Here is a 23320-nt window from a genome sequence, read left to right as displayed (position 1 = left end):
TTTTGATGTTCAAAGTTCTCCACCTAAAAAGATGGTTACAGGGGCAAAAATGTCCGACAAACCATTCACCTTATATATATATATAGAGAGAGAGAGAGAGAGAGAGAGAGAGAGTTAAATTGTGGCCATGGCTCAATGATCCAAGCCGTTTATAAGAGTAGAAGTGGGGTACTTAAAAAACCTGCCAAATTAGGGAAAAAAAAAAAGGAAAAGTAAAAGAGGGACCCTCCATCTAAGAAAAAAGGAAAGAAAATAAAAGGTAAAGAAGAAATCAAGCATTCAAGTCCATGTGGGAAAGAAACAGTATAATTTACACCAACTAAAATTTATATAAATTAATCAATGCATTACTGTTTTGTGTATACAATGGCCCCAAAAAGGTATAGCCATCAACACCATATCTATGTTACTAAGTATGAATTTAAACCATAATAAGAGATTTAAGTAAAAGTTTCACACAATATATACAAGGCATGCATCTATATCAAATCATATACAGAAATTTAATTCAACCGTATAAATCATCATTATCATCATTATCATCAGCTCCAAATGAAGCTGCAAATGGGTCTAACCCGGCCACCCCGGCTCCTGCACCCGACTGCTCCAGGAACCGAAAATCACTTCCTAAACCCCTTGACTGCTGCAGGGTTTGAGCAAACGCCTGATATTTGCGGATGTCAGCATCGCTTACGCTCCTGCGTGCATACTTCATGGACTCCTCAAAGTGGCAGGCCTTGATCTCCGACACTTCTTCACTATTGTCCTCTTCCATGGCCTCAGGATTTTCTTTCCTTCGCCTCTCCCTTTCTATGTCCTGCATAGGCAAAAAACCAACACCTCATTTTACTGATTCGCTTTGTCTCTGTCATAGATTCCTGAAGTAGTTTGGGTTACACCACACGCATTTTATGTTATATATATATATATATATATATATATATATATATATATATATATATATATATATATATAATTCATTGGAACAGGAGATCTGATCACCTACAGGCGTGCAAATAGGTTCTCTTACATGTGCAAACCTCATTTCTTTTGCTAGAATAGTTAATAGTAAATATAATATATTTACCATTAAAACTAATTGGACCTGACCTGACTTTAACCTGGTCTATCAAGTGGACCTGACCCAAATTTAGACTGGACCCTATTTTTAACCAGGTCCAAAAGGTGTTACCCGAACTCGACCCGATTTCTTTAACAGGTCCAATGAATGGGAACCAGACCCATTAACATCAGATCCATCGGGTACCTGCAGCTCTGCATATCCATTTACAGCCATAATTAGGATTGAAAAGATTAAAGTCGAACTTTCGAGACAATATGTTTCTGTCCACTGTTTCCTATGTTTATGCCTGACATGATTTTTTATTTTTTATTTTGCCCAACATGATAGTTGATCTTCCAGATCATCTACAACGCTGGCCCAACCCGATGCATGACTCAGATGTACAACCATGTGCAGATCGGTCTGTGAGGCACAAGCAAACCTCTAAAGGTGCAGCCCACCTGATGCATGGATTGGACATCTAAAACATGTCCCAGTTAATTATCCATTGTATGAATACATGCTGGATAACCAAAAATCACTTTAGAACAAGAAATAAGTAAATCTACCTTCTCGATATTTTCGCGTATGGCATACTTGCAAGCACGTTGGCAGATCTCTGTAATATCAGCACCACTAAAACCCTGAGTGTACTTGGCTAGAGCTCTCAGGTCAACATCTTTCGAGACAGGAGATTTTCTCAGACAGGCTTTGAATATCTGATGGCGAGAGCTCTCATCCGGTAGAGGAATGTAAATCAGTTGATCAAGACGGCCCGGCCTCAGTAGTGCAGGGTCAATTATATCAGGCCTGTTCGTGGCACCGATTATGAAAACTGTCTTCTTTGCGGACATCCCATCCATTTCAGTGAGGAGCTGGTTCAGAACTCGATCAGCAGCACCACCGGCGTCTCCAACACTGCTGCCTCTCTGCCATAATGAAAAATAAAATAAAATGCAAGCCAAAATTACCAGAGTAAAGAACAAAGAATCTCAGACATTTTACAGTACATTTGCATGCTTGCAGCTCCAAAAGGCCAACAGAATGCACCAGCAACAAAATCATTTTTGAAATAATAACAATCGTCCTGTTCTTATCTCAAACATGATTTTGGGGTTGAAAAGGCTGGATTGTGCTAGCCCACTTAATGCAGGTTCCATTTTCCACACCACCCAAAGGCTCAACCACAAGCCCATTTAAATAGTATTAGGAGGCCCCACCAATCAGAATTTGGAGTTAGACCCATACTATGCCTTTAAAGTGTAAACAAACCTGAGTTGCAATTGAGTCGAGTTCATCGAAAAAGAGGACGCAGGGTGCAGATTGGCGGGCCTTATCAAAGATCTCTCGCACATTGGCTTCACTCTCTCCAAACCACATCGTGAGCAATTCAGGACCCTTGACACTGATGAAGTTTGCTTGGCATTCATTGGCAATCGCCTTGGCCAGTAGGGTCTTCCCACAACCAGGGGGGCCATAGAAAAGTACTCCTTTCGAAGGTGACATGCCAAACTTCTCAAACTTTTCTGGATGCTCAACTGGATATTGGACGGTCTATAAAAAAAATACATGAAAAAGGAAAGTCAGGTATAATTTGAGTTCATTAAAGGCAGTGTCAGAGTAAATTCCTACCTCTTGAAGCTCCCTCTTGACACTTTCAAGTCCTCCAATGTCTTCCCACCTGATATTGGGTACTTCAACAACCTGCTCATTGAAATGGAGGCCCAGAATATAAGGAAAGGTGTCTTTAATATTATTATATTGGACTGGCGGAAATGTTGATGATGTAAATTACTCACAGTTTCACGCAGAGCAGATGGATTGCTTGTTCCAAGAGCAGTCTTGAAGTGCTCATTCGTAACAGCCATGGAGTTTAATATCTCAGCATCGATGGATTCATCTTCCAAGTCGATGACATCCATTTTCTCTCTGATGCATTGAAGGGCAGCCTCTGTGCACAAAGCTGCGAGATCGGCACCAACATACCCATGAGTGTCCTTTGCAATTCGTTCTAGATCCACCTGTACAGCATTGAACAATGTCATCCACTTGAATGAACTAAAAAAAAGACAACTTAGAGATATCATGTAGGACAAAAAGGGAGGTTATGAATAAGATGTTTGGTTACATCTTCTGAGAGCTTCATGTTCTTTGTGTGAATGCGGAGGACCTCAAGCCGTCCAACTTCATCTGGAACCCCAATGTCAATTTCTCGATCGAATCTCCCAAACCTTCTCAGAGCTGGGTCTATACTGTTTGGCCGGTTCGTAGCCCCGATAACGATAACATGGGCACGTGATTTTAATCCATCCATCAAAGTCAAAAGTTGGGAAACGATCCGTCTCTCAACTTCTCCATTTGTCTTCTCCCGCTTCGGAGCTATTGAATCAATCTCGTCAATGAATATAATTGATGGAGCATTCTTCTCTGCTTCTTGAAAAGCCTTCCTGAGATTGCTTTCGCTCTCCCCTGCCAGTTTAGACATAATCTCCGGTCCATTAATACAGAAGAAGAAGGCACCAGTTTCATTAGCAACGGCCCTGGCTATCAACGTCTTCCCAGAACCAGGTGGCCCATACAGCAAAATTCCCTTTGGAGGTTTTACACCGATTGATTTGAAAAGCTGAGGATGCCTCAGTGGGAGCTCAACTAGCTCTCGAATCTGGGCCATTTGTTTCCTCACCCCGCCAACATCATCATAACCCACCTCATCCAATCTATCTTCATCCTCCCTTCTGACAGGCTCCCCCTCACAGAAGATCTCAGTATCTGGAGAAACCACACAGTACTCTGCAGGGTCGGTCTCTATAACTTTAAATTCTATGCTCCTCATCCCACCTCTGACAAGGAAAAGATCTCCTTTCCTTAGAGGCCGATATGCCTCCAGGAAATAAGCTGCAATCATTTAAAAGGCCGATATTCAATAAAAGAGTATCACCTCACTTCGAGAGTAAAGCAAAGAAATGAATTTTCAGCGAAGAAAAACTCTTCAACATGATCAAAATGGATCTTTCTAACAAACATCATAAGTTCCACTAGGAAAGGAATCATGTGATAATATTAAGAGCAAGATGACTTGCATGCTATAAATGTGAAAGAGGTGGGAACTATGTTGTTTTGACAATCTGGTTTTTAGTGGTCATGCATCGAAACTATATGAGGCCGGGGTTCTTTTACAACAAATAATCGTTCCAAATTCCCATATTGCATACAGGCATATCATATCGGTTTTGGCCAATGCAGATACCCAAAGTAGGGATGAAACAGTCTGACTGAAAAATCAGTTGCTGACCCACATCAGCACCGATAAGTCCACCCCATGTCGGTAGCAGGACAGTGACACATATGATAGGCCTATTTTCTAATTTCTCCTTTTTTTTTTTTCTTTATTGCAACCTTAGAGGAAGATTAGAAACCCATTTTCAACTATATAGGCCGATAATGGAGATTTTACTGAAAATTAACGAATTAAGAGAAGTGGACCGCTTTAGGTAAATTTTGGTAGTAAAGTAATTCCACTTCTTTACCCAATGTGTACATATTGAGTTTAATAGACTATAAATTACAAGCAGTAAGCATATAGTGAGCACATAGATCAATGGTGGACAAATGGCGTTTCAACAACGAGATCTTGAGCCCAAGCCGAACTTACCTACCAAAAAGAAACTGAACCACAATCAAGTATTTGGAATGCAACTTTAGAAGGAACCATGATAAAGGAAATGTTTTAATTAAAGGAGATTCATCAAAACTATTTATTTCAATACATTGACACTATCATTCAAAGGATGGAGAAATCTAGCAACCTTGGTTTACCCCCTTCAATAATAACGGAGTTTGGAGCCTCCTTCAGGGGATCTGAGTTTCAAGTGTTTGAGCTTGAAGGACAATCCTAAAAGGAAATTAATCAGTTGAGATCACATAGAATGATGAAAATTTCATTTCGTGGAGAACACACACACACACAAAACGTTTTGCACTTGCATTCCTTTCCTTAGTGAAAACATGTGAGGGTTGGCCAATTCATGATGAGACAGTCAAATGCTTTTGACAGATCCTAATTTCCTTGTTGGTATTGCAGGACATCTAGCACGAAAAGTATGTTTGGATCTTCACCAATCTATGGTGCCTAGCTAGTGATGCAAATGTAGGAATGGGAAATTCAGGACAGGGATAGGATCGCATTCTCAAAATCCAAAGCACAAATATAGGTAAAAATTAAGGTTAGCTGGATTGTGCGTAGCTTTCATACATGGTACATGAATGGTTAAGCATAAGCTACTTCCCTCCTAACATGTGGAATGCTAGGGTAGGATCATGTGATGGCTCAAGTATATACACCAGGTATATACAGTATAGTTTTGTATACGAATTGGTATTGTAATTGAAATAATGAATATTATTATTACATGTCTTGCCTGCATATTATAGGTATGTATGCTGTTACATAAATCAAGTATTACCAAACTACTGGATCTGGCTAACAATTTTATTTTCCCTCTATCATGTTGGGACTCACCTTATGAATGAGTTGGATGGCATGTAAACATCAGACCATTGATTTGGGTCCAAATCTGTCATCAAACAGTTGATCTAATCCAATCCTCAATTAGGGCAATATGAATGGTTGGATGGTCCAGATCTTTGATTGGACAACTTGTGTGGCCTGGAGGCATTCTTTGACTGATGGTGTGTGGTTCTGGATGGATCATTTTCCCATTCTAAAGCTTTAAAGCTTTGTTATATAACCAAAATATTTATGATATCTTATGCCTGCACCCTATATTATGGTTCACTATTTAAGCAACGATGGAGGCCAGCAACTCCTCCGAACAAGGTGGGACTAAGACTGATTAACTTCACAAAGCAAAGAAAAGACTCGCACATGATTTTCTTTTACTTGATCTATAGAAACAAGATATAAACAAAATAAACTAGGGTGTATTTCAATGTTGCATTCTAAATAGATGATTCAAAAGAGAGGAAAATCTCAAGGATAATACAAATCCTGAAAATGAGCATACACTCAATAGAAGAGCAAAATGAAAATATGTCCCTACTAAAGGTAAATCAGTAAAAAAGTAACACCATTAACCAACCTAATCAAGTTCTAAAAGTTGTGCACCAGAAGTCCACAATATATATAAATAACCATTGAAACAGCTTAAGCATGCCATGTAAAACAGATACCACTAAAAAATCAATAATTCAAAGACTACAAAGAAAACAGGTGCATATATAAATTGAATGAGGATAAAAACAGAGAGAAAAAACTCACGTTTCAAGTACGCGTCGAACAGGTTCCCAGTGACACCTTCAATCGTATCATCCACTGGCAGTACATGCACCCGCTTTCCATATTTTACATCTGGACACTGGTGTACGGAAACTACATCACCAAGCCTAACCCTAAGATTCGATCTAACCACCTTATTCATCAGAATCTTAGGCTCACCACATTTATCATCAGCAAGAGCAACGCAGATTGTATCCCTCCTTTTCTTTCCCTACATAGCCACCAAGACAAAAAAAAAATAAAAATAAAAAATAAAAATAAAAATAAAAAGAAGAAGAAGAAGGAGAAGGAGAAGAAGAAGAAGGAAAAGTTTGAACGATGCAAACTCATCACCAAGACCCTAAACATCCCATTTTTCTTGGAGAGGCAGAGACGCTAGGTCAAGGTGTCCCGTATCGGTATCGGTTGGCGTAACGGTGCCCTCCAAAACCAATACGGATACGGGGGCGTAACAGCGATACGAGGGCATAATGGCCCGTAACGGCGCAATTTTTTTTTTTTGCCAAAAAAATATGAAAAAATATGAATTAAATCCGGAATATTCTAAGCATTCCAAATATGCATACATTTATAAATTGGAACATGTTTATGGTGGTGTAATGATCCACTCTTTAGTGAGAAGTTGTATCAGACTGTATGATAAATTTTTGAACCAGGTAACCTGAATTTGACTACAAAATTCATATATTTAATTTTCTAAATATCTAATTTATATACTTAACAATTTGATATCATTTCTCCCAAGAGTTCTTTAAAAAAATGAAATTAAATTCAGGTAGATGGCGTTGCCAATTTTGGGCTGACTTGAAGGACCAATCTATGCCCCAAATTAGCCTCAAATTCATGCAATTTATTGCCATTATCCCACTTATGAATTGGCGGACATTTATTGGATAGTGAATCATGAAAAAAATCAAAAGGCCCTATTTTAAAAGATAAAAGTCCACAAAATAACAATTAAAACTATTTAAATAATTTGATTTTGGCATTGTGAGTTAGCAATTGCGGTTCATAATTTAATTGGTAAATTTTAAGTTAATATATATATCTTGTGTACAATTTTTTAAGGGCCCAATTGTGAAGTGTAGCACTCGTATCAAAGTTTTTTGGGCCTCACCCGTGATGAATGTGTTATACCTAAACCGTCCATTCATTTGACGAGATCGTCTTAAGGCTTGACACGGAAAATAATACAGTTCTAATTATCAAGTGGACCACACTGCAAAAAGCAGTGGGGGGATTGAACGTCTACCATTGAAACCTTTTTTGGGATCACGGAACTTTTGGATCAATATGAAATTTGTTTTTCCTCTTCATTTAGGTCTTTTTGACCTTATGAACAGATTGGATGGAAAATAAATGTTATGGTGGGCCTACGAATTGTTTAACGGTGAAAATCATCATCTCCGCTGCTATTTTTGGTGTGGTCCAGACGATCTTTGGATACGATTCATTTTTTGGGTAATGCTCTAAAATGATATTTAAAAATAGATGAACGGTGTAGATATAATAAATACATCACTGTGGAGCCCATATAACTTTGATCTCTTTTGAACCGTTCGTACAACTCGGAGCTCGAGGAGTGTCAGCGCTCGTCTTAGCGTGACACGTACCTACAACAGTTAAGCTAGTGGTGTGGTACACCTGCAAGGAAAAAAAAGAAGAAAGAAAAAAAAGAAAAGAAAAAGAGAAGAAATGAAAGAAAGAAAGAAAAAGAGAAGAAATGAAAGAGAGAAAGAAGAGAGAGAGAGAGAGAGAGAGAGAGAGAGAGAGAGAGAGAGAGAGAGAAAAGAAGAAGAAGAAGAAGAAGAAGAAGAAGAAGAAAAAAAAAAAAAAGAGGCCGCGGCCGCATCTGTCCGAGAAGAAGAAGAAGAAGAAGAAGAAAAGAAAGGAAAAAGGTAAGTTTTTTTTATTTTTCTTTTTTCAAGGCCCGTAACGGCCATTATGGCCCGTAATGGCCCTGTAACGGCCATTACGGTCACAGAATTCCGTAACTGCCATTTTGACCCTGTATCGCGTAACGATGTCGGCCGTTACCGTTACGTTTCGGCCGATACAGCCGTATCGTAATGGATACGGGACACCTTGCCCTAGGTAGGTTTCTAGAATCCAAAATCCAACACCTAGAATCCCTTAGAAACGACATCACCCTTGCAAAACCCCAGCTACGAAGAACCCAAGGCAAAATCCAATTTTAATTAAAGACTTTAATATGAAAAAGAGGAATTCTAACCAGTCAACAGTGAAAAAATGCTACTTATCATGAGCGCGCACAAATATCAGACACATTCACCTGGACTATTCATCTGATAGGGCATGCCCGCAAAAATCTCATGACCATATGATCTCAACTGTCCAAATCTATGGCCAGAAAACGAACGCAAAATTGGAATGTCTGCAATATCCACACTCATCAACCCATCAGTTGTGGAGCCAAGAAGCCCAGGATCGTCCAATTCATACCATTTTTCTATGTGGTGGGGTGTGGGGCCCACCAAATGAACAGTCACACTCCAACCCTGTGTTTGATTTTGAGCACATTTAAGTAGGCATTGTACACAGAATTACCCAAAAACCCTAAGCAAAAGGTGTAATCGAGGGATCCTGATCGTCATGACTCGTGTAGCATGTCCCAAATGTCCCAGCATTGACCAGTGGGAGCCATTGGTCACTAATCCACACCGTTGTTCTGATGGGCCACGCCTTGGATGTACAATACCATAAAATTGCCCATAACAAAACACTCCTAATCCTCGATCCGTCATCTACAAATAGAAAAAAAATAAAAATAAAAATACAGCAATGATCCATATCCAATGTTGGATTGCTACGATTCATCCAATCAGTCAGATTTCCAGCACATAGCCCATCAACCCACAGGCTCCACACATCTAAACTACACGACTGAGGATCAGACTCTGTAAAATCTCCCATCACTTAAAAAAATCCCAATAAAAAAAAAAAGAAGATAATCTCTCATCCCAAAACCCTAAAGAGTAAACAGAGTAGATTCAATGGCATTATTGTAAATTCTAATAAATAAAAACGAGGAACTAATTTCAATTGCATTATCGTAAAAATAGTAACAAACACGTGGAATTACTGTAAATAAGCACCTTAATGAGGATGGTATCGCCGCGGAAGAGCTGGAGCTTGTCCATGGTGTCGGGATGGAGGGAGATGATGGAATTGTCGTCGTTTGTCGCCTCATCAACGACCAGACGATTCGGAGCTTTCTTCCTTTCAAGGATAGCCGTGCTGAAATCCTTCTTCTTCCTGGCCCACCCATCATCATCAACACCATTCAAAATCAGCCAACATTCAACAATCATAAGGGAGAGAGAGAGAGAGAGAGAGAGAGAGAGAGAGAGAGAGAGAGAGAGAGAGAGGATTCTTACGAGTCTGATGATTCTGCATGGCGTGCCATCTTGATGATGATCTTCTTCTTCTTCTTCTTAGAAGAGAGACCGAGAAAGAGACTGAGAAGAGCAGATGGGTTGGGTGGGGTATTTATAGCGGTTGGAAGTTGGAATCAGAAAACGACCGAGATACCTCGCGGGGGACGCGGATTTCCTACAGAAGCCTTGGGCAGGAAGTTCCTGCGCAAGGATGCTGGGTGGGGCCCATTGAAATGTATGTGAGAAATTCGCCCCGTACATCCGTTTTGTGAGCTAATTTTAGTACGTGAGACAAAAAATGAAGTGGATACAAAACTCAAGTGGCTCACACGAGAGGGAAAATTGGGAAAAGAAATTCCCACCGTTGAAACCTAACTGGGCTCCATCTTGATGTTTATATGCTATCCAAACCGTTAGTAAGGTCATTCCAAATGGGATGAAGTGAAAACACTAAAAATATATCCTGACACAGAACTTTTATGGCCATAAGAATGCTTCAACGGTGCTCACTGAATATCCTACTATTTCCTCTCGTGTGGCCCACTTTAGTGTTTGATACATCTTTGTTTTGGTGGCACGTCCTAAAATGATCTCTCAAAACGGATGGATGGGGTAGATTTTATACAAATATCTCCGTGGGCCCCATCAGCATCATTACGACAGGAACTCCCTGCTTAAGGTTTTCGCATGAGAAAGCCGTTTGGAAGAAGTTTGGAATGCTAGGTGGAGCACATCGTGATGTTTGTAAGAAATCCACACCGTCCATCCATTTTTTGACCTCATTTTAGGACATGTAACTAAAATTGAGATGTATCCAAAACTCACGTGGGCCGGACGAGAAGGAAAATTAGAAAAAGAGTTTTCTACCGTTGAAACCTTCCGAGGCTCGACATTGATGCTTATATGCCATCCAAACCGTTTATAAGGTCATTACCACTCGGATGAAGTGAAAACACCAAAAATATCGTATAATATGAAACTTTGTAACCATACGAATGTTTCAAACCGTGTTAATTGAATCTACATTGTTTCCTCTCGGGCAGCCCACTTGAGTTTTGAATTCACCTCATTTTTTAGTGATGTTCTAAAATGAGCTCCTGAAACAGATGGACAGTTTGGATTTATCACAAGCTTCACGGTGGGCCCTAGCATTCCAGCTGCGCATGAACTTCCTGTGCGAAAGGCTATCGCCGGAAATCCGCCTCTCGTCGCGGGCTATGTAGAACATAGCACCGACGTCGTTACTGTGTAGGAAACGGATTGGCTACTCCCCCTCTGCCTCCAGCCAATGCTGGTGGTCGGTGCTCTGTGGGCCCACCATGATGTGTGTGTTTCATCCATGCTGTCCATCTATTTTTCTAGTTCATTTTATTGTATTACACAAAAAATACGGTACATCCCAATCTCAAGTGGAACACATTATAGGAAACAGTGTTGAATGAACATAGACCATTAAAAAAATTGTGGAAGCCATAAAAGTATTGGATCAAGCTGATATTTGTTTTTTTCCTTCATCTGGGTCTTTATGACATAATCAACAGATTGGATCTCAAATAAACAGTACACTAAGCCTTAGGAAGATTTAAATGATGGATATCCAACCATTATTATTTTCCTGTGATGTGGTCCAATGAGCTCTATATCCCTCTCATTTTTGACATTAAATCCTAAAATGATATTTAAAAATGGATGAACGGAATGGATGAGATACATACATCATGGTGGAGCCCATAGAGCACGGACCACTGTCCACCCCGATGGTGTCTGGGGTAGCCATTCCGTTTCCTACTTTGTCTGCGTGGCAAGGAAATGGATTAGCCACTCTTATGGCCACCAGCCAGGTGGCCGGTGATACGTGGGCTCCACAATGATTTATGTGTTTCATCCATTTTTACTGATCATCTTAATCTAAAAAATGAGAGGGACATAAATCTCAGTTGGACTACACACATGAAAATTATAGTAATTGGGTATCCACCATTAATATCCTCCTAAGTCACACTATACTATACTGTTTATTTGGCATCCAATCTGTTGAATAGGTCATACAGGCCCGGATGAAGGGAAAAAACAAATCAGCTTGATCTAAAACTTTTATGGCCCCCAAAAGGTTTTTAATGGTCGACTCATTCAACATTATTTCCTGTAATGTGGCCCGCTTGGGATATACCTCATTTTTGGTCTCTTGCCCTAAAATGATCTAGAAAAATAGATGAAAGGCATGGATGAAACAAATATATTTTGGTGGCGCCTAAGGAGGAGCATCGACCATCAGCCATTGGCAGGGGGATAGCCCATCCGTTTCCGACCCGCATACTTCGCGGGTGGAAGGAAGTTCCTGCACTGGATGCTGGGTAAGGCCCATCGTGATGTTTGTGAGAAATCCATACCGTCCATCCATGTTTTGAGCTCATTTTAAGATATGCGACCAAAAACAAGATGGATCCAAAACTCAAGTGGGCCGGACAAGAAGGAAAACTAGGGAAAGAGTTTTCTACCGTTGAAACCTTCCTGAGATCTACCTTGATGTTTATTTGCCATCCAAACCATTTATAAGGTCATTACCAATCGGATGAAGTGAAAACACTGAAAACATCGTTTAATATGAAACTTTGTGAACATACCAATGTTTCAAACAATTGTCATTGTATCTACACTGTTTCCTCTCTTGTAGCCCACTTGAGTTTTATATCCACTTCATTTTTTGGTTACATGTACTTAAAATGTTCTCCAAAAACAGATGGACAATTTAAATTTATCACAAACATCACGGTAGGTCCCACCTAGCATCCTAGTGCAGGAACTTCCTGCCAAATGCTCCCGCAGAAAATCGTGTCCCCTCACGGGTTGTGTTTAACAGGCAGGGGCTCTGAGGGGTCCACCATGATCAATGGGTTCATCCACACCGTCCATCCATCTTTCCATATCATTATAGGATATAATCCTAGAAATAGGCAGATCCAAGGCTCAAGCGGACTGCAATGTGGGAGATTAAACTCTCACCGTTAAAAACTTCCTGGGGCAGCGGAAGTTTTGTATCAAGCTGATATTTCTTTTTTACCTTAATCCGCGTCCATATAAGGTTTCGACGGTGGACATTATTATTGCTGCTGCTTAATTTAGTGTGGTCCACTTGAGCCTTATATCTACCTCATTTTTGGGCATTTACCCCAAAATGATATGAAAAAATTAGAAGAATGGTGTGGATAAATCCATACATCACTGTGGGCCCCTCAGAGACCCAGCCTGTTCCGAGTTCCGTACAGGCTGGGTAGTACCAATCCGCGTCCTGATTCAACACCAACCAAAATATTGCGAAAGCCTCAAGATTCTGTGACAGGAGACAACAGGAGTTTTGGAATACCGTGAGCTTTGGGTAATTCTTTCATTCGGATGAGTCACATCATACGAATGGATTGGATGGCATATAGCTACAAAATTAACGGCGTTGGCCAATTTCAACTGTTTCCTATGGTGAGGCCTACCTAAGTGTTATATTACCATAAATTTTAGATTGAATGGTTAAAATGAGGCATTGTACATGATGGACAGTGTGGATTTTATTAAAGGTACAGTCACATTTGCGTAAGTAAACCCATAGTTACCTATAGCCAGCGGAAGTTACCCAAGAGCGGTTCCGGAACGCTGCGAGTTATTATCACGCGCGGATTCTGCAGGTATAACTCGATTCCGAAGAAAACTTATGATACTCTGGCAGAGTGTGAGAGATAATACGCAGGCACTTAGAAATTATTTTGCAGTTGCAATTAGCGTATATTTAGTCATATTAAACCTTTCAGACTGCATTAACTTCTTGGGATGTATCATGAAACAAAAAAGTAAGCTCATCCTGTTATCTGATATCAGATTTGTTGAAGTTTATTGGACGGTTGAAAATGATAAATGTCTAACGGTCCCTGTTAGGATTGTTTAACTAATATGGTCATGGGAATGCGACTTGAAACAGTGGAACGCCAAGAACGGGCAGGGGCTCTGAGCGGCCACCGTGACATATGGTTTTTATCCACACCGTCTATTTATTTTTGGGTATCATTTTAGGATATTGGCTCAAAATTGAGGCAGATCCGAGTCACAAGTAGACACAAAATGGGGATTAAAATACTACCGCAGATCTAAGGCACAAATAGACCACACGATTGGGATTAAAATATTACTGTTGGAAATTATTGAGGCCCACATAAGTTTTGTATAGAGCTGATATGTGTTATTTCCGATCATCTAGGTATATGTGACTTTATAAATAAGTTGAATGGCAAATAAACATTGTGGTAGGTCTTAGGAAAGTTTCAACGGCGTGCATCATGATCACCACTACTTCTTCGTGTGGTGGTGTGGTCCACATTTGCCCTAAATCTGCCTCGAATCTGAGCTTATATCTTAAAATGACAAGGCCAAATGGATAAACAGAATGGATAAAACTTATACATTATGGTGGCCACTCAGAGGCCCAGCTTGTTCCTGCCCGAGGAGGGCCAGGGTAAGAAGCAATTCTTGTTCTCTCGTAAAAAGCATTCTTTCGATGGGAACTAGGGGTGTACATCGAGTTGAACCAAGTCGAGCTGGCCTCAACTCGATTTGGCTTGGCCACTACTTGTCAGGTTAGTAGCTCAGGCTAGTTTGAGCCTAGTTCGAGCCACGTTCACCTGTACAATATTTTCACAAACACGTGGACTATACCTTCAAAATCTCACTATATGTAAAACATCATCAGTGGTTTTATAAGTATTTTATGAAACACCTTCTAAGCAATGTAAAAATCAAGAAAAAAAAATGGTATTTATTTCATATACATATCTTCCTTGCCACCAGCAACACTTCATTGAGTCATTTCATCAAACACTTGGTGAGCAACATCAATATCAAAGTATCCGAATCACCGAACTGGTTTGATCCAAGTTCGATTCGAGTTAGGTTCGATCTGAGTTGAGTCAATATGGGGCCAACTCGAACTCATTTTCAAGCTTAAAGAATTAGCTCCACTCGGCTCGAACTCAGCTTCGAACCGACTCGAATCAAGCTTTTTCGAGTCGAGTCGAGCGAGCTAACCGAGCTAGCTCGATTCACATACACCCTTAATGGGAGCTGATTAGGTGCAGCCCAGGCCCCATCCAATGTATGTATTGTATATTTATGCCGTCAATTCAATTTTAGCTCATTTTAGGGAACAAATCCTTAAACGACTTAGATCGAAATCTCAGGTGGACCATATCATAGGAAACAGTGGTGATTGAATGCCACCATTAAAATATTTCTAGGGCCCGCCATAATGTTTGTTTTCCATCCAACCTGTTGATAAGGTCAAAAACAACTGGATGAAGGTAAAAAAAAAAGGGAAAAAACAAACATCAGCTTCATCCAAAACTTTTCTGGCCCACAAGAAGTTTTTAATCGTAAATCACCACTGTTTTCTGTGGTATGGTCCACCTGAGATTTCGATCTGCATCGCTTTTGGATTCATACCCTAAAATGAGCTGGGAAAACGGATGGACGGCATGGATATACAATGCAAAATCAAGGTGAGGCCCACGGTCAGGGTCGCACCTAATCCACTCTTTTCTACAGTACACGGCATGGTAAATAAATCTTCAATGGGTACCGTTCATCTAGATTCTCCTACTGTTGATGCCAACAGATAATCCTAACCGTCTAATCGTTGGTCTTCAAAGAAAAGTCAAAGGACACAAATGGTTGACGGCTGAGATCCATTTTGGTAAATTAAGATAGTTGATATCCAGGTTGAAAGTTTTGCCATCCAGATGGACAGTCCCAATCAACTTTAAGAGGTGAGATTCTAGGCTCTAACGTCTCAAAAATCAAGACAGCGGAACTATTATCTGGGTCCCACTTTTGTAAAGTAATGTTCTGATGGCCCACTTGATGATGATCTTCGACGTCTGCTACGTTGCCACGTGCAAGAATGGAATAGGAAAAGAAATATACTCGCTCGACTTCACTTTTTTGCTTTAAGATTTCGTGTGGGTGAAGAAAATTACTTTCGAGGTCGGCTGCAGCACATCCCCGGGTTATTACTATTTTATTAGCCGTTGGATCTGGGATCATGTTTCAGTGATCCAAACCGTTTATATGATGGCCCATCTCGATATATAACAGATAAAAACTTATTTAAGATTGTAAACGATATCAATAGCCCACGAAACAATGGTTAGACAAGAAGGTCAATATTCAACTATGAAACGGTGAGATCATCATTTAAACGGTTTCGATCTATGCAACACAACCCTATGTCCAACAGCTATTACCTCAGGCAATACGTAGGAATCCATTACAGCAGTTTGCATCCATACAGAAGGATACATGCGTGTGCAAATCATGCACGTGAGGCGCTTTTTTGAAACAAATGGTCCATGTGCTCGGTGGCCTTGATATATTTGTAAGCTAGTGTCCTAGATATATTTGTAAGCTTGTAAGCTATGGGGGCATAAGGCTCTTTATTTTCTAATACTACTAATATTAGAATTTTAAGAAACATGTTTCTTAACCATTAACACCACTAATTGTAAAAGTCTAACTTGCAACTATCATTCCCATGCCTATTTTTTTAAAAGAAATCAAGTTATTTTTGGTGCTTCAGGGATTGTTTGACTTTTCAATCCATTGATAAATGGCCAGTGAATGGGTAATAAATATTAATTATTTCATTTGGTATTTACATCACTCATCCTTGTGCTTGATTTGACCGATAGCTCTTTAGACGTAAAAAGGAAATTGAACACTCATCGTTAAAAACCTCTTGAGGTCACTGTTTCTTTTGGTGTGGGCCACTTGAGTATTGGATCTGCATTTTTTTTTTACTCATAGCTCTTTTGAATCGATTTCGAGGCAAAAATTCCGATGAATTTTCAAATAGGGTGAAACGGTAATAATTACCCAGTTCTTGGGTATTTACGCAAGCTTTAAAAAATCAAATAAGTTCTTACTCGTGGTAATGAGACTTTCTTACTTTGCTGAATTGATTGAGAACTTGCTGAATTTAACTAAGAACTTGGAAAAATTGACCGAGAACTTGTCGAAATTGACCGAAAACTTCATGAAATTGATTGAGAACTTGATTAAATTGATTGAGAATTTACTGAATTTGACTAATAACTTGGAAAAATTGAACGAGAACTTGTAGAAATTGACCAAGAACTTGGTGAAATTGACTAATAACTCGTTTAAATTGACCGAGAGGCTGGTGAAATTGACCGACAACTCGATGAAATTAATTGAGAACTTGGTGAAATTAACAAAGAACTCGGTGAAATTGATCGAGAACTCACTGAAATTGACTGAGAAGCCAATGTAATTGATCGAGAACTTGTTGAGATTGACTGAGAACTCCGTGAAATTAATTGAGAACTCAGTGAAATGGACCAATAAGTGGTTGAAATTCATCGAGAATTCGGGCAAATTGATCGAGAACTCGCTGAAGTTAACTGAGAACTCATTGAAATTAACTGAGAACTCGATGAAATTAACCAAGCACTCGGGAAAATTGACATAGAAGTCGTTGAAATTGACCAAGAACTTGGTGAAATTGTCAGAGAAGTCGCTGAAATTAATCAAGAACTCGAGCAAATTGACTGAGAATTTGCTAAAGTTGACCGAGAACTCGAAAAAATTGACCGAGAAGTCATTGAAATTGACCAAGAACTCGGTAAAATTGCCAGAGAACTCGCTGAAATTCACCAAGAACTCGGTAAATTAGCTGAGTACTGGTTCAAATTGATCGAAAAATCGTTGAAAATTGACCGAGAACTCGATGAAATGAAAACTCTCTGAAATTGATCAAGAACTTGGGCAAATTAATAGAGAATTCATGCAAATGATCGAGAACTCCTGCAAGTGCAAATTTTTAAGGTTTAGAGTTTAAAGAGGGGTGGAAATTGACAGAGTACTTTTTAACGTCCTAGATTTTTGTTATTTTGGATTTCCAAAAACTCTTAAAATTTTTCATTATAATTAACTTATATTGTCACTTACTGACCATTAACACCTGATGTTAGCCTATACGCAAGTGGTACCAATAAAGAACTGCACAAATCTGATTAATTAACCGTAGGAAGCCAACGAATCCAGCCGATCACTTAAACAACGAGTTTAACCACATGATCTGTTCATATGAGGCCCACATGTAGCTGACATATCACTAACAAATCAAGACTACCATAACTAGATTTAAGATTTACCCAAAGACAAGACAACTAGGGGCCAGATCGTAATTAACAAACCAAAGTGACCCAATTATCTATTTAGCCTACGAACGAACGGTTTAAGGTTATTAAGACTGAATCGCCGTTTTTGTTAATTATAAATAGGGTACACTATGAACGTTGTTAATCTAAACCCTAATACTTGCGCACAAGAGATCTTGATACCTAATTCATTATAGAAATGTTCCAATTTTCTGAACAAACTTTAGACTACTCGTTAATAGGCTACCAGTTCTAAAACTATAGAATAATGTCCGTTCGCTGGTCTTGACATCCATCGCGGGATATTGAATTAAGATCGCGTCTCGAATCATTCAACTTGGACTCACAAGTCGAGTGCTTGGGTTGTGTAAATATCTTATATGAAAATATGAAACTTAAGTGAAATATGTTCATTTCTTCTTTCACAAAGTTGTAACTTTTGGATTGTCAATTCACAAGCAAAGTTGAAATATCGACTAAAGATTTTTCCCTAAACATATCTGTATAGCCGCGACCCCGATCGACTATTGATGACTGTTGAATAGACTTTTGATCATACCCGTCGATCAACGCATCTAAATGGCGGGCCGATCATATGCATACGTAGATTATCATTGGGGCTAACTGTCCTATGGTATATATTGACCTGTACACCCCATAATGGGCCCTAGAGGTTAAAAAACACTCATATAGGGCTGGTATAGTAAAAACTTAGCCCTTAGGGGCCATTTACACAAAATCTGGCACTATATAAGGGCTTTATTTGGGCACCCCATCTCTATATGAATTTGCATTTTCTAAAGGAGAGAAAGAGAGAAAGAAAAAGAAAAAGAAGAAGAAGAAGAAAAGTGAGAGTAGGAGTTGGAGGTTTTGGTGCTTCCTTTCATCGATCTCTTTCAACTAATGCCCTGGCCTTGATCATTTTCCTTTACCGAATCCACCCTACTGTGATTGGGAGGTAAAAAACAAATTCTACTTCCTAATCTAGATTTTTCTAAAATGAATTGCATGAATCTCATATAGTTCTTAGTATTTATATAAGAATTTGTGATTTTTCCAAAATCCCTAACCCTAGGAGCTCAAACTCGGATATTCCTTCTTAAGGTACGGACCATTATGCCTAGGTTTCCATTTATCGACCATTGAGGGTCTCAGTTAATGATGTCTTATGTTGAATGTGTTGTAATAGCTAGCGTGTTCATATGTCATGTTTGATTGTATTATATGTTATTGGTTGGATATGGATTCTCACATGTTCGATAAAATGTCTAAGTGGTAGAATGTGTTACTTTGTCGATGTTTACATGCTTGATTTATTGCTTAAGTGATTGTATTACTTTATGCATGCCCACACATATAATTTAATATTTTTGTGAGTGTAATATTTTATGGATGTGCACGTGTTCGATGAAATACCTAAATGGTTTGCATAGTGAAATTTATCATATAATTGTGTGATATAGAGTTTAGTCCATAGAAATACTTAAGATTGTTAAGGTGTCGGGTCAGTCGGTAAATCACCCAAATCAAGGGGTGGCCCAAGTTAAGGCCACCATCCTAGGCTTGTTTGATTGACCCGGGTTGAATGTTTGAACCCAATGCCGGTTGTGTCGTGGTTCTTCCGGGTCAATCAAATTAGTCTACAAGTCAAGTGATCATTTATGTTCATAATACATGACACAACTGATACCCTATTCCCAATGGATGTGTCCATTTATAACCGTTAGTACGATACGATCCTACTAAGACTCATGAGTTGGGCATGGTGGTATGGGACACCGTATTCGAGCTGTCGGCCTATGCTAGGGTGACGAGCCTCCCCATAATGACCAGTGAGCACTGATGGAGGTGATATACCATTGTTCGAATAACCCCCGTCAAATTATTCGGCCGATGGTTACGTGCTAGAGTACCATTCGAATAACACGGACGTGAATGGAATTGCGTGACGAGCCTTTTTCTTGTGGTAATTTGGTTTTATGTGATAAGCTGGCACTTTTGTAGCGCCCCAGCCACTGTTCATCCGGGCTGTGGTCCGAGCGTGGGTTGGGGTGAGCCGTCTGATCCGGACCCCATTCGAAAATAGCACTCCAGTCGGTCGGGGCAGCATGTTGTGGGCTGTTACAACCTTGGAACTAAATGATCATATTCGGTTTGGGTGACGACTCATACCGGGTTGATCCTTATACATTTATGTATCATACTGTACCATTGGAATTGTTGATTTATGAGATAAATGGGTGACACCTAAATTTAGATCAAGGGACACTGGTAATGAGTCGCTACGTGCGGCAACGAGCCACGTGATCCAGATAAGGATTCATGATATAATATCGGTATCCTAGCTTCGCCAATATGCTGAATGAATTGAACTTAATAATTACTCGGCTAACATGATCATTTATCGCATCGCATTAAATTAGAATGTGGTGAAATAGGCATTGAAGTCGTATGTTGAGGAAGTGTTGTTATTTGCGAACCAAGTGGTCAGAGTTGCGTGTCATATCTTCATATGCACAATTAACAAGAGTATTTAGGAATTGTTTAATTTTTTGTTTGTCATTAACTGCGTTGATTGTGTTGATAACATGTGTAACTTAGATCTAATGGAACCACTGAGTTAGTTACTCACTCCCACCTGGGACGGTGTTTTAAAACACCAACCAGGCGTATCATTGATGCAGGTACTAGTGAGACCTTAGATGAATAGGCTTATATCGGGTTGTGCCAACGCCGTTATGTTTTGGAGTATTGGGCATAAACTAAAAACTTTACATTTTAATCATCTTGGGTATGTATATTATGGGTTGTGGTTTGTATAATTCCATTTTGGGCAATCATCACTATTGAAATTGTATTTTTAACTCTTAGCCTTATATTTTTAAATCTATTGTTATCTCTACCTCGCTTTGGATCCCTAATTGGAGTTGCGTTACTCTGATTATCTGTGTGTGAAATGAATTTGAATCTGAATGAGGACACAGGTGTATTTTCATTTAGTTAAAACCTGGGAACTCGGGATCGGAGTTTATGTACTTGGGTGCCGATTTTCGGAGCATTACATACTCATGCAAATTGACCGTGTACTTTGTAGTCTTAGGATTTGGGAAAATTTCTTCCAATGTACCTGTAATGCGTGACTTCTTGGATGGAGGTACCATTTTCTTCCTTTTCTTTCTTTCAAATCCCTCTTTAACGTAATGGGTTTGAGGTGGAGATTACCAAAAGAAAAGGAAGAAAAGGAAGGATATTCTTGTCAAAAAAAAACTCTAAACTTTAGAAATGGAAATGAGACAATTTTAAGAAGAGATGAGAAAATTTTAGAAAATAGGTATTTGGTAGTAAGGGTATTCTTATAGGAAGATTTCAGAAAATGGGTATTCTCGTAGGAAGAGACTAGAAGATTTTAAAAATGGGTATTCTCGTAGGAAGCGAGGAGAAGATTTTAGAAAATGGGTATTCTCGTAGAAAGAGAGGAGAAGATTTTAGAAAATGGGTTTGTAGTAGTAAGGGTATTCTCGTCTGTAAAAAGCACTAAAGTGTAGAACTGGAAAGTTTTGGACATTTAAAAAAGTTGGTGGGTAAAAGTTTTTAAATTGTTGGACATGGCAAAGTTCGTGGGCCCACCATCATGTTTGTGTTATATCCACACTGATTGTCCTTCTTTATAGATCATTTGAGAGCATGAGCCCAAAACTGATGCGGATCCAAAGTTGAAGTGGACCATACCACAGAATGCAATGAGGATTGAACTCCTACCATTGAAAACTTATAAGGGCCATAGAAGTTGGAAGCGGATTGCATCCAACCATCAATCTAACATAACAACGTCCAAGCAGATCTATGTGAGGCCCTACTGTGATGTATTGGTTTATTGTCTCTATCCATCCCTTTTCTCATATAATGCTATAGTATGAGCCTAAAAATGAGGTGGATCCAATGCTCTAGTGGACTAGACTCTTGCATTTTTTTTTTGTTAGCTTGTTAGTACACCCCACTGTCAGTTCACACTTCATTGTTAGCCACCCCCACTAGGGATCGATGCCAAGACCTCAGTGTCGAAACGAGGTATCTTTCACTTGCATTTAATGTTTTGTTCATTTAATGCAACCCAAGCTATTATTTATTTGGTGTGGTCTACTTTAACGTTGGATATACTTGATTCTTGAGCTCATACCATAACATGATATGATATGGGAAAAGGGATGAACAACATAGATAAACAGATACAAGTTGAGTCCACGCAGATCCCAACACTAGATTCGATTGGGTCGGACACAATCTACTTCCTTAGAAGTTTTGGATCAAGTTGATATTTATATTTTTCCTTTATCCCGGTCCGTTAACCTTATGGCCTGCTTGGGAGTGTGGATTTAAAACTCCCTGGAGTTGAAACCCCTGAATTCAAAATCCTCTTGTTGTGTTTGGCACCTTAGAATCAACTTTAATCCAAAAGTAGTATTTATATTATATTTGTGGGGGTTTGAATTTAATTGCTAAATCAACTTTAATATCTCTCATTAGTGAACTTATGTAATTTTTGACACAATTGTTTTAATAAGACCGCTGAAATATATACTTTGCCAAAAAAAATGATGAAATTCTAAGTCCCAAATGGGCCATAAGCACAAGACCACGTCCAAACAACCTAAGGAATTTGAAACCCCCTCAAATCCCCCCAAATCCATGGTGCCAAACGACCCCTTATGAACAAGTTAGAGGGCAGATAAACATCATAGTGAGCAGTACGAAGATTTCAATGGTGACTGTCATTGTTTCCACTGCGTCCTCTCGTGCAGTCTACTTGAGCTTTGGATCTGCCTCATTTTTGGACTCATGCCTTAAAATGATCTCAGAAAATGGATGAACGGTATGGATATAACATGTATCATGGTGGGGCCCACATAACTTTGCCATGCCACCACGTCACTAAGGTGGTGTGTGCCACACCAGGTAATTCACGTCCAAAGTGGCCCCACGTCTGACATGACGCGGTGCATTTTCATCCCGTCGGAGTTGTTGCTTACGACCTTTGCTTTGGATCTTTGATTAGGTTTGGTGCTTTATAGCAGCAAGTACAAGAATTCCTTTTCATTTCCTCTTTTCTTTTACGTCCACTGGAGTTAAAGAATATAAAAAGCCAAAAAGAGGCACGAATGGTGGAATCACACGCTGCCTCGTTTTTCCACATCAGAAATTTATCGTCTTTCCACATCCGAATTTTACGATGATAAGCCTATCACAAAATATACCTAGCACAAAAAATCAGGTTGATCAAATCATCCGGTGGCCCACACATGTACATTTGAGGAAGATGGTTGCCTGATGTCCATTGATGTAGATGGTG

The 23320-nt window shown here is 39.4% G+C and overlaps 2 protein-coding genes across 2 annotated transcripts; both read right to left on the bottom strand.

Moving 5' to 3' along the window:
* Positions 1-303: 303 nt before the first annotated feature.
* LOC131231080 (cell division cycle protein 48 homolog) lies at positions 304-9909 on the bottom strand. Its single transcript, XM_058227177.1, has 9 exons — positions 9758-9909; positions 9476-9635; positions 6342-6570; positions 3192-3958; positions 2863-3084; positions 2696-2767; positions 2336-2617; positions 1633-1992; positions 304-817 (listed from the first exon to the last, which is right to left on the bottom strand). Exons 1-9 carry the CDS (start codon positions 9784-9786, stop codon positions 509-511), a joined length of 2430 nt encoding a protein of 809 aa, XP_058083160.1. The 5' UTR covers positions 9787-9909; the 3' UTR covers positions 304-508.
* Positions 9910-16735: 6826 nt separating this feature from the next.
* Positions 16736-18269, bottom strand: LOC131230533 (ribosomal operon-associated A protein-like). The gene is made up of 2 exons (XM_058226443.1): positions 18196-18269; positions 16736-17456 (listed from the first exon to the last, which is right to left on the bottom strand). The coding sequence occupies exons 1-2, from the start codon at positions 18267-18269 to the stop codon at positions 16736-16738; spliced, it is 795 nt and encodes a 264-aa protein (XP_058082426.1).
* Between the last annotated feature and the right edge of the window lie 5051 nt (positions 18270-23320).

Source organism: Magnolia sinica, chromosome 17 (genome assembly GCF_029962835.1).
Source record: "Magnolia sinica isolate HGM2019 chromosome 17, MsV1, whole genome shotgun sequence".
Lineage (NCBI taxonomy): Eukaryota > Viridiplantae > Streptophyta > Magnoliopsida > Magnoliales > Magnoliaceae > Magnolia > Magnolia sinica.
Note: the sequence above shows the minus strand (reverse complement) of the source record. Positions and strands in the feature narration are given on the sequence as shown.

Coding starts and splice junctions, on each gene's coding strand:
- LOC131231080 (XM_058227177.1), bottom strand. CDS start 9,786: ATGGCACGCCATGCAGAATCATCAGACTC. Junction 9,636..9,757: donor CATGCAGAATCATCAGACTC/GTAAGAATCCTC, acceptor TGGGTGGGCCAG/GAAGAAGAAGGATTTCAGCA. Junction 2,768..2,862: donor CATCTGCTCTGCGTGAAACT/GTGAGTAATTTA, acceptor TTCAATGAGCAG/GTTGTTGAAGTACCCAATAT.
- LOC131230533 (XM_058226443.1), bottom strand. CDS start 18,269: ATGGATGTCAAGACCAGCGAACGGACATTATTCTATAGTTTTAGAACT. Junction 17,457..18,195: donor CTATTAACGAGTAGTCTAAA/GTTTGTTCAGAA, acceptor GGTGAATTTCAG/CGAGTTCTCTGGCAATTTTA.